Genomic DNA, 17,185 nt, shown 5'->3' with positions numbered 1-17,185 from the left:
ATGTATAGTCAGGGTAATTACGGCTTAGTTATGTGTTTAAATTATCTATCGTATGTCAATTAATATTCATGAAATTACCTGCTAATGCAGCACGGAGATAAAAAAATACATTGCGTAATGGGAAAAAAGCGATTATATGAAAGTAAACGGATGAAAACATCAACTGGGTTAACAAAGCACAACAGAAATATTTTCACGCCAATAGTAGGAACTTATAATCAATCACTGAATAAATAGGAAGTCTGTCCGATTAATGATTGATCCAAATACCGAAAAAAACGGAGCCGTAAGTCGGGATGATTGATGAACGACTTTACTTTGCACAACGAATAATGAGTCATTTGAATCACTGGGTGATTAAATAATTTTGAACAAATCGATCAAGAACGACCCATCACTTGTGGCTTTGTTTGTAAACAATATGGAAACGATTTGTAAGTAGAATTCGGCGTAGGAGAAGATTTTGATTTTAAAATTAATTATTGATCGGAATTGTATTGGAGTGAAAGAAAACCGATGCTGTGGGTCTTTCTTTATAGGTTATGGCATGAAAGAAGGTGGAGGTCGAATTTAATCAACACGACGGCATGACGACTGTAAGCACAATGTAGGTAAGGTAGATTTATAAAATTTCTGCAAAAACGTTTTTTTTATTCATCAAATCTGAATGGAAATTATTGATAAAATTTCTCTTTTCCATGATCTTTTAGAAATCTTCATGATAGAAATGCCCTTTTGGACTTAAAAAACCGGAGATTTTATTTCCTTACGATAAAATTGTTTCTTGCTCACATTGTTTATGTAAAATACTTCGTCCGTAATGAAATGATCTCAACTGATGTATCTCGACACGCAAAACCAGGCGTGTAATACGATGTTTTCCTAAAATATAATCTATTTGTACACAGCAGGGAAGTAATTTTGTTCATGCCTATAGATGGGACACGGTTACCAGTAAATGTATGGCCACTTACATGAGAAGGAAATTCCCTACATTCATCATTTAAGCCTTAACCATGGCTGGCAATGTTTTCAAGAGGACGACTTTTATTGTCATTTAAGCAAATAATTGCTTTGTGATTGTGGCTGGCGAATAAAAAAACGACCCAATATTGATGTAATAATCGACAGGAAAGAGCGTACAGGAACAAGTAAAAGAGACTCACTCAGTTTAACACTCTTTTTATCAATCGTAAAATATCACCAACTTAATATTTTCATAGAAATTACATAGAGGCACTTCATTAACTACCGTCAATAAGACAAATTAACATTGATTAATAACACATTGAACATAGATATTACACAAAAAGTTATTATTAGGACAAGATGCCTCAAAATTTTGTCGAAAGTGTTGAAATACATGGCCTACATTCAAATGTAAATAATTTTCTACCAGTAAAACATTAGCAGTAAAAACCACAAAAATAAATTATTTGATCCTTGAAAATATGGTAGAGTAAATTTACTCAAACATTTATGAAATTAGGTCGCAGACCCAACTGAACATTGTTATATTATTTTCAACATCATGGGACAATTTTTCCATTTAAAAAAGCAGTTATCGTAGTAATAAGAATTATTTACCTTGATGGCTTAAGAAAGCCAATTAGATTACTAAGACCTAACACTGAGGGCTTGCAAATAAAGAAAAGTTGGATCTACTGAGAGAGTCTTTTTACATTCATTGCAAGAATGAGGCTTCTTTCCTGTGTTCCCGCATGTGTAAAAGAAGGTTTTTGTTGGAAGAATTAGACTTTTCACATTCCTTGCATGTATAAGGCTTTACCTTTTTATGAGTACGGATATGAACGAAAAGGCTTCTCTTTTGAGAAAGAGACTGCTTATTCACGGCAGGAATTAGGATTCTCCTTTGCATGAGTCCGAATGTGGACGACAAGGCTGTTCTTTTGATAGAAAGGTTTTTAACATTATCCGTAGAAATAAGGTTTCTCCTTAGTATGAATCATCATGTGTTGGACAATGTTGCTCTTGACAGAGGAAAACTTATCACATTCCTTGCATGAGAAGGTTTCTCCTTTGTATGAGTCCGAATGTGGATGACAAGGCTGCTCTTTCGAGAGAAAGACTTTTCACATTCACCGCAGGAATAGGATTTCTCCTTCGTGTGAGTCCGAACGTGATACACAAGGTCACACTTTCGGGAGAAAGACTTTTCACATTCATTGCATGGATAAGGTTTTTCCTTCGTATGAGTCCACATGTGATTGACAAGGGTGCTCTTTAGAGAGAAGGACTCATCACATTCATTGCATGAATAAGGTTTTTCCTTCGTATGAGTCCATATGTGATTGACAAGGGTGCTGTTATGAGAGAAAAACTTATCACATTCATTGCATATATACGGTTTCTCATTTGTATGAGTCCGAATGTGGATGACAAGGCTGCTCTTTCGAGAGAAAGACTTTTCACATTCACCGCAGGAATAGGATTTCTCCTTCGTGTGAGTCCGAACGTGATACACAAGGTCACACTTTCGGGAGAAAGACTTTTCACATTCATTGCATGGATAAGGTTTTTCCTTCGTATGAGTCCACATGTGATTGACAAGGGTGCTCTTTAGAGAGAAGGACTCATCACATTCATTGCATGAATAAGGTTTTTCCTTCGTATGAGTCCATATGTGATTGACAAGGGTGCTCTTATGAGAGAAAAACTTATCACATTCATTGCATATATACGGTTTCTCATTTGTATGAGTCCGAATGTGATGGACAAGGTTGCCCTTTAGAGAGAAAGACATTCCACATTCATTGCATGGAAAAGGTTTCTCATTTGTATGAGTCCGAATGTGATGGACAAGGTTGCACCTTAGAGAGAAAGACTTTTCGCATTCATTGCATGAATACGGTTTTTCCTTCGTATGACTCCGAATGTGACTGACGAGGTCATTCTTTTGAGAAAAAGACTTATCACATTCATTGCATGGATAAGGTCTTTCTTTCGTATGAGTCCGAATGTGACGGACAAGGTTGCCCTTAATAGAGAAAGACTTACCACATTCATTGCATGGAAATGGTGTTTCCTTCGTATGAGTCCGAATGTGGATGACAAGGCTGTGTGTTTGCAAATGAAAGAAAAGGTGGATAAATTAAGAGTAAGTCTTTTCATATTTATTGCAAGAATAAGACTTCTTTTCGGTGTATCTGATTGTGTAAGACAAGGTTTTGTTTGGAAGTGTGAGACTTTTTACATTCATTGCAAGCATAAGGTTTCTCCTTCATGTGTGTCCGCGTGTGACGGACAAAGTTACTCCTTACAGAGAAAGACTTATCACATTCATTGCAAGAATAAGGTTTCTCCTTCGTATGAGTCCGAATGTGACTGACAAGGTTGTCCTTTCGAGAGAAAGACTTATCACATTCACTGCAAGAATAAGGTTTATCCTTTGTGTGAGTCCGCGTGTGACGGAAAAGGGTGATCCTTTCAGAGAAAGACTTATCACATTCATTGCATGAATACGGTTTCTCCTTCGTATGAGTCCGAATGTGACTGACAAGGGCATTCTTACGAGAGAATGACTTATCACATTCATTGCAAGAATAAGGTTTCTCCTTCGTATGAGTCCGCATGTGACAGACAAGGGTACTCTTAAGAGAGAAAGACTTATCACATTCATTGCACGAATAAGGTTTCTCATTAGTATGAGTCCGAATGTGAACGTCAAGGTTGCTCTTTGTAGAGAAAGACTTACCACATTCATTGCATGGATAAGTTTTCTCCTTCGTATGGCACCGAATGTGACGGACGAGGTCACTCTTTTGAGAGAAAGACTTGTCACAATCATTGCACGAATAAGGTTTTTCCTTTGTATTAGTCCGAATGTGACGGACAAGGTCACTCTTTTGAGAGAAATACTTTTCATATCCATGGCAGGAATAAGACTTCTTAGCTATGTTTCGACTACCTGTGCATGATTTCCCATCTAAAATGAACCTTGTCCTCGCTTGCCTCACATTTTTCTTCTGCCTCGTTACTCCTTAGTTTTCCTTAAGAAGCCTATTTCCCTTTTCCCCCACCACTTGTCTTTTACATAAAAGCTGATTTAAACTCTTGGAGGAGGTGGGCTGGCTAGAACTAACAGTCTCCTTTTTTGAAGCAGGACTTTTGAGGGGCATATCTTTTCTGATTGACAAAGTTTCTTTCTTCACCTTCTTTCCTTCCCTTGAACGTGATGCTCCAATTTTTGGTTCAAGGAGTGCAAAAAAGGCTGAGGCTCTTACAGGAGCAGGGAGCTCTAGAAAAGAATTTCACATTAAAAATAAGTAAGAGATGAAATCTGTAACTCTTTGCCCTTATTTATAACAGCCATTAGACAGATATCAAGGTAGCCTCTTTGACTGACCTTTAGGTTAGATGCTTTCAAGGCGTAAGTTTATTTTTAAGGTGGTTTCCAAATGATTCTTCACAAATTGAGTGGTACTTCTCCTCAGAGAAAATGTGCCAAGTTTGGCATGTTAACCTCAAGTATCTACTCGAGAAAACAACTCAGTGTAATTTTACATGAACAGAAGTAATCATAATCTCGATTTACCAATGGCATGCATACACATAACATGGAATTGAAAAATTATCATTATTATCAAACACAAAAACTTCCTCGAATTGCAAGGCTTAAAATATGCAAAATACAAAATCACAGGAACAACGGAGGCCAGAAGGTAATTGAAGCTCACAAACAAATCATTTCCAGCTTAATTTATCATTGTGGGAAAATAAATGACCACAAAAATATGGTTTACTATATGAAATTGTCTTCAAGAACAACAATTACTAAAAATAAAAATTTTTGTATTGGATAACCAAGGACAACAAAAGCATTAAGTGAACACCACATTTTCTTAGGGGCAGATCGCACTATGTCAGAAGAAACTTTTGCAACCACTATACCTTGCAATACTATAAAAAATATTTCAAGTACAAAGGCTTGGTGTATTAATGATCTCATACCTAGGTTAACATTAAGGATGGTAAGATCCGATGCCTCGTATCAAAATATCCACGGATATTGCCCTTCATCAGAAATAAAGCAATAACAACAGACTAGTTACATAGAATGTTAAGACAAAATGCACAATACTACCACAATTTTAATAAAAGGCTTTCCATGCAAAGAGGAACTGCATTGGCAAAGCTATACAATTCGTTACTCATCAGTTGCCTTCCCCCACACTACTTCCCAACTTCATTATAGGGCCACCTAACATCTTCCGGTTCCATTGGCGGAGCATATATTCCAGATTGAATTGATTATACAAGTCCTGTAAGCAATCACAGTAAAGCCTGATTCATGAGTGACTCTGTAAGAATGTCTATTACAATTCCTCTTTTTCAATTCCTGTCCAGAATGAATTTTCATAACACTCAAAGTATGTAAAATGTGAATCAATGTACAAAGTGCCAGTAGAGCATCTTAATGAATAAATAAACCTAGCAGTTATACGTTATATTACCATACAAATAATTCAAACTTTTCATATCCACCCTGAATGATGGTGATGCCCTCTACTTTGCTGTACCACCTTTAGATATTTTGGGTGAAGCTAAGTGTTGAAGTCTTAGCTAACGAGAATAAGTAAGCATGGTGTGGTCACCCTCTGTCATTACTCTGCAAAACAAAACCTTCTGCACACAATGTATTGAAATTGGGTTTAGTCTATTTTAACCAAATCAGATTTTCTCCAAATTTCGCTTCTTCCATGATTAACTGTTAGGCCTAATAAAGCACAGTTGCCAAGAGCACAAAACAGTGAATTGGATGAGGTGTGTATCAAAGGAAAATTGTACCATTATGTCATAACTGGACTACACTATTTTCACTCATTTCAACAAGTTACATGTTTATTATGTCTATGAACGCAATAATTGAAATAGGAATTGGAATCATATGCTAAGTATTCTTCATCAGTGATTTATTGGGAATTGCTTTCAATTAATGAGTCCCAAAGGCTAAATTGTTAGGTAAGGTATGCTGGAATTCCCATATGAATGCACATGGCTACAAATATTGGTTTATATCATTCAAGCATGGCAAAAAGTTGCTAGACATTAGCCGACCTGATTAAATTCTTCAGTAGAACTATTAACATAAACTAAAGAAAGGTTACATGGTTGAGAAATTAAGATGCAACATCCTTCAAAGGGGAGTGTCCACCAATCGGGTGTCAGAATTCAATAGAATTTTCTCGCACTATACAAAGTCCGTTGGAAGCTGTCCTTGAATGAGATTCCATTGGGTTTTATAACCAAATAGTTAAATCTGAAATGCAGTTAAAATACATTCAAACCTGCTTCAAGGCAAGCCACATTTGAAACCAGTAGAATCTAAAGATCAATCATCAAGTTAACGCGAACATCCAGATAAAAGATACAGGAAGCAAACCGGTGACCTAAATCAAAAAAATAAGAGTAACTTCCATTCGAGCCCCAAATGTCTATAAGAGTAAAGCAACAGAAACACACATTACTCAGTATGCATGCCATTCAGCAATTGAAATCATTCACTTATTTATCAGTGAAGAATCACATGAATTAATTTTGAAACATTGAAATGAGTATGCTAGAGAGAAAAATAACCATATTTTTACTCTGAGAATGGCAGATTTAAAATAAATTCATTGGGATACTAATACTGTCGAGGTACAATCCATTACTGCTCACTAACTAGTACATGACAAATCAAGAGGGTATGTCTGTCCTAGTAGTGAGGTGATGTATGATACGGAAAAGATTTCATAACATTCAAAAATATCTGCATCTCTCCGATGATACTCAAATTGACAAAAGTGAAAAATTCAGGCCTTTTCTCAGTAGACTAAATTAAAATTGCATTCAGTGTGGAATTTTTCGAACTAATTTTTCCATTGATGAGCAAATGGTTCCACATTTCGGGCAACACTAAGCTAAAATGCTCATCTGCAGGAAACCAATAAGATTTGGTGGTAAATTGTGGTGTCTAGCCTCATCTACAGGCCATTTCTATCAGTTTTTGCCATATCACTGTTCTATATTTGTTGAATTTTTGTAAGTCTCCAAAACATCTAACCATGCATTTTTATAATTTTCTCACCCATTACATTCTGTTGGCAACTCAAAGTGATTACGGTAATTTTGCAGTAAGAACAGAAGGAGAAAATAGAATGGGAAACTGTGCTGTTATGTCTTCGAGAGATTTGGCAAAAAACCAAAAAGGGATTTGACGGTTTTCATTTGACAAGTGAAAAGATATTCTCTTAGTTCGATGGCATGATAATTTTGTCGCCACCGTTGCATCAAACTACTGGAATATTGAACCTATAGTAAGGACGAAAAGGTATAACCGGAGGCAGAAGAAAAGAGAACAAATTCCAAAACCAAATATCATTAACGATTACAATCAGGAAATGGGAGGGGTAGAAATACATGATAATTCTGCAGCATGTTACCCTATCCAGATTAGGGGAAAAATGGTGGTAGCCTCTATTTATAAATGGGCTCTCTTGTGCTGTGTGGCGATTGTACATCATGGTCATGGGCAAAGCAATCCTCAGTTAGACTTCCAGTCTGAGATCAAAAAATTGCATTGAGGCAAGAAGTACTTTCCAATACAAAGACTGGTAACAATTGGCATAAAAAGCGGTGCACATATGTGGGATGCCCTAGGAAAAATGACATACCCAAGCATGTCATTCAATACAGAATAGGGCATTTCATCCAAAGGAACACTGATAAGTCCCAGTGGAAACCTCAATTGTGCAAATAATGGACAACTTTTGGGAGTTTATAGTGCAATGTTTATCTTCACGCAGAATGTTTTCACGCATTTAATCATAAGTGAAGGCAAAAAAGAAAAGAAGCAAAGTTAGAATATTTGATTTTTCATTTATATTTACCATAGTTTTCCCAGCGTTGCATAAACGCAACACTATGTAAATCATTTATCATGATGAATATAATAATGTTTCATGCGGATTCATCTTAATTAGGCCTAAATAAACTGGGAAATACAAAACAATTAAAGTTGAAAGTTCTACATACAGTCTGGGGTGTAATGGGTTAAGGTGCCTGGTTGTAACACCAAAATTTGGGGTCCAGGAACACATGAAAAATTTTCTGTGAACTTTATGGTAATGTTGAAGAATAACGGGCCTATATAACATAAACAATAGAAAAAATGCATAAAAAATTCCATGAGAGATTTGCAAAATTTGATTGAATTCTGAGATTTGGTTTTTTAATATACCCTTGTCAGAATTAGTTACAAGTGTTTTCAATGAATAGTCATTTTCAAACACTGAAGAGCACTCACCCACTGCCTCCGTTATAGACTCCATGGCCATAGTGCGATTTTGAATCAGCTCCCCACTCTCCATACCAGTAGGCTGAAAGTATGCAGATTTCAGATTTACCAACAACAAATGACAGTTCTAAAATTATTTAAAATAATGAAACAATAACCTTCACTTCTTATGAATCTTTGGCATGAATACAAAAAATATGAAGTGACAGCACCAACATAAATCCTAAACAATATCTAATTATTCCCTTCTCTCCTAAATACTAAAATATGCACCCCTCACAGGGAAAACTAGAGGGTAAAAAGAATAAATTAGGCGAGGGACAATTATTGTGGGGCAACAGGATTTCTCCACAGTTAGTACTTCTATTCTTGATTAGAGGATATAGAGTACTTCTTCGTGAATCTTCTTAACTTGGGGGGGATCAGGGACGCAGACTTACAAAAAATATTGGGGGGGGCCAAACCAGGGATCTTGCCCCGGGAAATTTTCTAAGTAGTGAGTTTTACGTTTTTTAAGGATTATAAAGAGTCATATGATCAACATTAGAATCCTTATAACTCGAATCTTGATATCTGGACACTCCGGATAAAATCGACAAGCCTGACACATTTTTTCCTCTCACCCATAACGGATTTTTGAGGGGGCTCGGGCACTCTCAATCCCCATGGAGTTGGCGCCTATGGGAGGGATGTAATGTGGGATAGCTGTTTAACTTATTGGCTCTCAGTCATTCATGGGGATGACCTCCTTGGCTGGCTGCTGTCGGGGTCGCTGCATCTTCCTTCATCATGGGCTGAGAGAATATTTAATTCAAGGCGTTGTGGGTTGATCTTATTCTTCTTGGCATGGGAAATCTACCATTCTGTTCTCCTATTTCCTCTTCTTTACCACTCATCACTTTTCAGTCTTACCTCCAAGATTCTCTTCTCTCTCTAACTCTCCTCCACATGACAGGCATGACACCTTCAGCTGACCAGCATAGCCTTTGGCAATAAAATGAAGCCAGGGTCCATGTGTCACCATGAGCTGAAATTCGTCCATATGTTATAACCCAGAAAGGTTTAGGTTTCTGGGGATGAGGCAGGCGGGGGAAACCAGGATTGAAGCAGGCTTTCTTAGAAACCTCACTACGGGGAGGGGGGTTTGCCAAAGCATGTCCTCATTTTGTAGAGTGAGGGGGTATAGATTCTGTCACCCTCTATCCCCTGCTCATAGGTGCTGTTTGGAGGGAGGGGTTGGGGAAAATGTGGACATTTCACTGGTCACGTACAAAACACAAAAAAACAGGAATCAGGAAAGCAGGGAGTCGTGGGGGGAGGGTGAAACACTTTATAATTGAGCCCATTCCTGCTTCACTATGCCCACAAACATACTCAGTCACCACATTGCATCAGCTCTTTTTCCCTCGTCAACACCGATTTTAAGTTACCCATAAACCATGCCAAGTGGCATCGGTTACAATACCTTGTGCCCAACTTTGAAAATAATGATTAAGGTTTCGAAATCTGGAATCAAGTAGCACATGTTTACAGAACTTGAATTTCAGCATTACCCCCAAGTATCACTTTCATCCATTAATTTAATTGAATGTGAATTTCATGCATACCTCAGTGGCATCAGTCTCATTGGAAGATAGTTCTCTCTTGGCTAAAACCAGCAAAGAGTCAAGGTCTATCACAAAATTGTTTTCTTTGCCATTAGAATCCACCACTTCACCTTGGGAAGATGTTGACGCCTGTGTCTGCATTTGAGTCCACAATCAGCATCATTAAAGACAGGGGGACAGAAATATAGAAACAGCTTCGTGAGTTTGCCAAAAAAATTATGGTTTTTATTAATAGCATATATATGTACATACCAGCCAAAATAATTCACTTTTGTAGTATTAACATGTAAACAGCTTAAGTGTAACATTTTTATGCACTAAATTGTACAACAATCTACCATAGTTTTTGAAAAAAAACACTCATCTTATCAAAAAAATGGTAGGATTAGTATCAAGTGAGAAATCACTACTTACATGTGAATGAATATTATTCTAATGCTGGAACGTGTGACTGAAACTTGGGTGTAATTTGAATTGATTTAAGATGTTTTTGCCACTGATTACATTGAATTAACTTCTGCTCATGCAAAAACTATTTGTATTCTGTGGATTTCATTAGCTAGATGAAGAGTGATGATGATTTACATATCGGTAGGTCAATGTTGTTCCATTTGCAGCAAGCTGCAACAATGAATGAATTATTGAATCAGACTGTCCTGTTGTGAGATGCAACGAGTTTTTCATTTCCCCTCATATTTGAGTTGTATACTGTAATAAATGTATACATACAACAAGCTCCATCAAAATCAGCAGATGGAAAAAATAATTATCCATCTCAACAACCAACCTGGTCTACCAACATCCAATACTCTTTTCAAAAATGGTAAAGGACAAATCCTGAGTCCCCTTCATAATTTCCTCTACACAGTTCACACAATATCCAAATCTGATATAATAAAAATATGCCTTACATTAATTCTTTTTTGAGAATAAATTTTCTTTGGAAGATACGACTAGAAACTGCATGATCAATTGATTTTGTAGAAATGCAACCAACCACAGCCAACACAAGCAAATTTCATTTCAAATTTATCATTCATAATGAATGCTTTTGTTCATTTTGTACGATTTCACCAAAGAATCATGACTCAAATCATTTGGTGTAGTTAGCCACACTATACTCGGTGATCAGTTGATCATCACTTCACGAGCACTGAGTGTGAGAGTACCAATTACTACAATAAGTAACATGAATGTCACTTGCTTTCCTTCCATATGGAGTATGTCTCTTTATGGAAGCGAAGCTTGGACATTGACAGCAGCAGAAAAGTCTAAAGGAGGAAGAATTTCAAATGTAGTACTACCAAAGAATGACGAGGTCAAAGGGGATCGACCATGTACGTAACAAGGAAAAGCTAGGAGAGAGAGAGAGAAAAGATAATTTTTCCAAAAACCCTTAAAAAAAAGATGGAACGGCTTAGTTGGCCATATTATGACACATAACAGTGAGATGAAAACAATTGTAAAAGGACAGGTGGAAGGAAAAAAGGGCAAGGAGCGGCATTGAATGAGTTTCATAGCCCAGGTCTTCAAGGATGTAAAAGAGAAGAAATATGTGGGCTAAAAAATGTCTAGCAGATGGGAGAGCTGCATCAAACCAATCTTACGATTGCTTACTTGAGATGATGCTCCTTCCTTCTGGTTTGTGTTGATCAGAAGTGAGCATCGTACATATATCTATGTTCACAAAAGTGGGAAGAGTCAGAGCCCTCACCTGTTCAGTGATCAAAGGTGAGTAATCAGAGAAGCTGTGTGCCCCCAACCTGTTAAGTACAATTAATAACTCATTTTGAATATCTTCTTCAAGAACGACACACAGGGTTCCCACTCTAACTAAATAATAAAATTCAGTTTTTTTCCAGACATTCATGGTCTAAATGTTGTCAAATTCATGGTCAGTTGATTCACCATTTTAGGCGGGAACACTGATCAAGTGAAAATCACGGGCCTCACAGTAACTTAAAGTTTAAAAAAGGCGAGATTCAGTGAATGCAAATGCAGCAATATCAGTGTTATCTCTTATGACATGACCTATAGTTAGAAAAATCCAGTGCTGGCTTAAGATTGTGAGTGAGAAAATAGAGAGAGCAGCATAGCAGGGAAGTTAAGAAGTGTCTGAAATTTCACCAGGATAAATGAACACCTTCCTTACTGGCCTTCCAGATTCGGTGAAGCCTTGTGATTTCATGGCACATGGGCCATTACTTCTACTTCGAATATGTGTGCAGATAAATGCATGACTGACCTTGAAATAAAATCCACGCATAGATTTTTCTTATGATCCCCCAATTGTAGCTCTACAAACAAGTTTGTGAGATTTTTCAGGTTTCAAGACAAAATTCACCGTTTTTATGGTCTATGACATACCATTGTTTGTCAAACGCAGTGCTGAAATCTCTCCATACAAGTATGTGTTCTGAATGGCTGATATGAGGCTCAAGTAACAGAAAAAGCAAATGAGTGATGGAAAAAGTGATGGGAATCCACAGAATAAAGGTTATCGAAAAAAAATTTCGCTCGACGCTCACTTCAGAGCCATCACTGTATTCAACAAACAAGAGTGATCGCTGATGTGATCAATCAAAAATTATGAATAATGATCGCTTGAATCAGTCCTCAGTGATATTGGAATATTCCATGGAGGACTGAAGTTATGTAGTAGCAAAACTGCACTTAACAAAGGAAAAGTACACTCACCCAGTCATCCGTTGCCAATGGGTCTGAGACATCAGTTGATGTTATGGCTGGATCTGTTGTGTGCATCGCAGAATAATTACCTCCACTGAGAGGGTCTTCCTCCTCCTCTTTTAGATTAAACTAGAAAAAAATGCTGAGTGTCAATCAAAGAAGGCAAAAGGATAATACATGACAATAATAATGCTGATGTTCATTAGTAATAACAATAAAATCTCATTTACATGAAAGCCAAAAGCATGTTTGTGTAAGATTTTAGTGACCTACTACTATTAAATGGTTCACATGACTAGTTTATTCAGCACACCTTGGTGTGGAATGCTTCAGCATTTGCTAACCACAGCAGAAGCGGTAAAAGTCTTCACCTTCCAACCCAGAGGTTTCAGGTTTGCATCCCAACTGGGTGGCTTTCCCCCATCTAGGTCTTGTATTAGGCTCAAGATATATGCCTCCCCTTCAACTTGATCGTTTCAATGGAGAGGACTTAAAAGTCCTGAATTTTATCGATCAAAAAAGATGAAACTATTCTTACCATTCCTTTAAGTTTATCTTAGAATAAGGCCATATGTCGACATTAAAGGATCAACTGACCATTGATACGTCATCAGCACCAACATAAATCTATCTTGCAATAAAAAACAATACATACGGTCAATTTTTAACTAAATGGACCCAACATGAACTAGGGCACCTGAACAAGCCTTACACCCTACATAACATGGCAGCAAAATTTTTTCTGCTGATCGTTACCAATTAATCTACATTTTAATGCATATTAAGGGAGACTAGCTCATATGAACCATTTTAAAATGTTTCGAAACACAGCAGAAAGGTAATAGGTATTACTACCGCATCATACCATTGAATGGAATAAATATTAAAATTTTCTGAAGTGTAATATGTACAATGGATGAAAATATTAACGCACAGCTCATTGGTGTCTGAAAGTGGTCAATTGAGGATCTACATGTCTTCCCAAATTTTGCCTAAATAATACTCTCACACAACTGGACATTTTAAAAGGTCTATGCCCCTTAAGCCAGGGAAATAATCACATTCATTGCATTGAGGACGAGCAGAAGATCCAGCTGCGCATATTCTCTGAAGTGTGATTTGTCCACGACTCACCTTTGATGGAGTTCACTCTAGTCGGGAAATCTGCAAACACAGTGAACATAATGGGCAGTGAGACTCCTTCAGGATATTATCTTTTCAGTGGTATAATGGGTCAAGTATTAAGCAACGTATCAGAGGTTCCACATATCAAGCCTCACATGAATTTTCCCTTGAAATGAGGGAGGAAGACTAGCCCACGACACATTGCACCTGCAGCTAATGTTCGGAGCCTTGAAGCGAGTCTATATAAACTAAAGCACTTTAACATCGAAATATACCCTCACAAAATGCTTGACTCATTATCACTTCTTCAGGATCCAGCCACCAATATTTCTGACACGTATCCTCCATGATAGGTTTGAGGTTATCATAAAGTCAGACCCTCCCCATTATCTGTCACTTTTTTGTTGAAACTATCCACTGCCCATTCATGGGGAAGTGGGACAACCTCATCAAGAAATATAGTGCCATAGATCAATTATGTGTATGATGAACAATTTTGCCTAGTTCATCCATAATAGTTAAATAGGACCTTTTCAGTAGGTTGTACAATTTCCTCTGTTTCTTAAGGACCCACATAACATCGTTGTTCAACCAGTGAAATTTTTACAATCAATTTTAGTTTTTACAGAATATGCCAGGAATTTGGCAGGAGGCATCAAACATTTGGGCTTATAAAAATAAGTTACTCAGAGTAGATATAACGGGAGGCAATTCCAAGGTAATGAAAAAGTTATCCATACATGAACTCCTTATAGGACAAAAGATGCTTAACTTCAATGGGAAAATATGAATGTTTATTTTACTCTGCACAAACAACTGATGAGTGGTGTGTACTTGAGGTGTTTTTACTTCCAGGGACTAAATAAAAATTTCACAATGTACATTGAAGTGGAACGTCATAAGTTTTCCCAGAAATAACTGACTACTTAACAACATATTCGCTCAAAAGGTATACAACAGTGCTTTGAAGCATGTGACATTGTTTCAGGTGTAAATGCAATATATCCGAGATAAATATAAACAACAAATGATAACTTCACCACTTTAAAGTAAACCTCCACTACTGACCATGGTTTTATAACCATGTCATTTTCACTTCTCATAACCTTAAAAACTGACTGACATGTGATACTACAGGAAGCAGAATAACCAGTGATGGATGAAGCAGGAAAGAAATAGTCGGTAGAATAGTACAGGTACAGAGAGCGTTCTACAAAAAAGAATAATCTACTCACAGCTGAGAATTAAAATACAGACGTAAGGAGACAATTAAAAAACAATACATTTGGAACATATTCACAAATGGTAGTAAGGTTTCATATATGCCAGCTGCAGAAAAGTCAAAAGAAGAGTGGGGGATAAGATGTCTTCTAAAAATGGTAACTTAATCGGCTACATCATGAGATATGATGGCCTTGTTAGAAGAATAGACGGACAAAGAGGAGGACAGGTGGACTGAAAGTAGGGAAAAAATGGCACAGAATGTTTTAATAAGTCAGGTTATTAAGGATATACAAAAAGAAGAACAAACACATAAAAAGGTGTACACACATAAGCAGATGTTAGACAAGAACTGAGGACTCTATGAAATGAATTTTAGGAATGTGGATTTATGATGGCAACATAGTTCATATGAAATTCAAGTTCAATGGAAAATATATAGTTCATTAATAGTAATACCTGATTAGAAGAGTCTTGATGCACCTGTTTGCTAGTAGCACCATCAGAGCAATCATTCACCACATGTCCTTCATCATCGCTAATCTGATCATTTTTAACAGAAGAGAACTTGTATGTTGCCAGATCACTCTATTGGAAAGAGGAACACACTTTGAAACACATTTTAATCTACAGGTGCACTAGTAAATGTGATCATGAACGAAACTTGAATTACAGGGTGTCTGTAGTAAACAAGTAATCCCTGATGAACTATTCTGGCCTCTTTGTAAAAAAAACAGAGTAACTTAACTGACGAATAAGATTCAGCCATTTAAGTTATTAAGTTATTTTTCCTTCTATTATAATCTAAGAAAAGCCTTGGGAAAAAAGGAGGAACAACTTCATTGGGCACATCATGAGAATGTTTAAAAGTGTGGACTTCCTGTATCATTGTAATTAATTTCCGAAAAGAAGCAAAGCAAAGAGTTCTGAGCTTTTAAAAAGAACATCATTATCTTGTCCAGAAATAACTGAAACCATTACATACGTATTTGCTCAAAAGGTATACACCAGTGCTTTCACGTGTATGACATTGTTTCAGATTTAAATGCAATTATTATCTGTGATAAAATATAAACAACAAATGATAACTTCCACACTTTAACATATATCTCCACTCCTTAACATGGTTTCAACACTGTCATTTTCACATCTCATAACCTTACAATCAGACAAGCTGCAGGAGGCCTAGTTAACAGTGAAAGCATTGGAAATGTGTTGATTGTGAAACTGGATTTATAGTGGACATGATAGTGTATACCGGAGCCAAAACGGAAATTAACCGCTCTGGAGATTTGGGATTGTCTGGTGAAGTGGTAAAAAAGTTAATGGAGAGTTATCTTGGTAAAGGACATGTATTGTTCAAAGATAACTACTACACCAGTCCTAAATTGTGTGAATTTCTGTTAAAAAATAAAACTGGATCGTGTGGTACGGTAAGAGTGAATAGAAAAAATATGCCAAAATTTGAAAAACAGAAAATGGTCAGAGGTGATTACGAAATGCAATGCAATGGCAATGTACTCGCCATGAAATGGCATGACAAGCGTGATGTTTGCTTGTTATCCACTATTCATTCAGGCCAAATGATTGACAGCGGAAAAAAATGTTATCGGACAAACAACGTAATTTTCAAACCAGACGCTGTTGTTGATTATGTACAAAATATGAGATTGGTTGACAAATCCGATATGATGATTGGATCATTGGAATGTATGAGGAAGTCAGTGAAGTGGTACAAGAAACTGTTTTTCCACCTGCTTGATGTAACTTTGTTAAACGCATTTTATGTATTCAAGTTGAAAACTAAAAAGACAATTATTTATAGAAAATTTGTACGGGCTGTTGCAGACCAGCTACTAAAAAAATATAGTGTTTTAGGAACCGACGACACGATATTGCAAGAAAACTTTCAGGCTGGTGCTAACGTTCCTGAAAGATTAAAAGCTAGGCATTTTATTGAAAAAATACCTGATCGTGAGGGCAGAAAAAACCCCCAGAGAGCATGTTTCGTGTGTAATAATACCAAAAAAAGGGATCAAAAGAGAAAAGACACGCGCTTTTGGTGCAGAGACTGTCAGAAAGCTCTATGTATGGGTTGTTTTAGAGATTATCATTCAAATATTGATTTCTAAGTGCCAAAAATACAATAATTTCTCAAAAGAATGCCTATTATAACCTTTATTATCCATTACCTTTACCTACTGCATCTAAATGCTCCCCAAAGTTCAAATCGGGTGAAGTATGG

At 36.8% G+C, this 17,185-nt stretch overlaps 2 protein-coding genes across 2 annotated transcripts; both read right to left on the bottom strand.

Moving 5' to 3' along the window:
- Nucleotides 1-1,745: 1,745 nt before the first annotated feature.
- Nucleotides 1,746-3,094, bottom strand: LOC124172056 (zinc finger protein OZF-like; the record flags this gene model as incomplete). Its single annotated transcript, XM_046551463.1, has 1 exon — nt 1,746-3,094. A coding segment is annotated over one exon (1,125 nt), but the record flags the coding sequence as incomplete, so codon positions are not given.
- Nucleotides 3,095-3,801: 707 nt separating this feature from the next.
- On the bottom strand, nt 3,802-16,944 carry LOC124172055. The gene is made up of 6 exons (XM_046551462.1): nt 16,909-16,944; nt 15,400-15,528; nt 12,604-12,723; nt 9,907-10,041; nt 8,309-8,381; nt 3,802-4,258 (listed from the first exon to the last, which is right to left on the bottom strand). Exons 1-6 carry the CDS (start codon nt 16,942-16,944, stop codon nt 4,002-4,004), a joined length of 750 nt encoding a protein of 249 aa, XP_046407418.1. The 3' UTR covers nt 3,802-4,001.
- Between the last annotated feature and the right edge of the window lie 241 nt (nt 16,945-17,185).

The sequence above is a fragment of the Ischnura elegans genome (assembly GCF_921293095.1).
Source record: "Ischnura elegans chromosome 13 unlocalized genomic scaffold, ioIscEleg1.1 SUPER_13_unloc_1, whole genome shotgun sequence".
Lineage (NCBI taxonomy): Eukaryota > Metazoa > Arthropoda > Insecta > Odonata > Coenagrionidae > Ischnura > Ischnura elegans.
This window is presented reverse-complemented; position numbering and strand designations above follow the sequence as displayed.

Excerpts from the sequence above, each read along its gene's own strand:
- LOC124172055 (XM_046551462.1), bottom strand. The coding sequence starts at position 16,944 with ATGCTCTCTGGGGGTTTTTTCTGCCCTCACGATCAG. Across the intron at positions 10,042-12,603 it reads CATTGGCAACGGATGACTGG|ACACAGGCGTCAACATCTTC; the intron begins GTGAGTGTACTT and ends ACTCAAATGCAG. Across the intron at positions 4,259-8,308 it reads GTCTATAACGGAGGCAGTGG|AGCTCCCTGCTCCTGTAAGA; the intron begins GTGAGTGCTCTT and ends ATTCTTTTCTAG.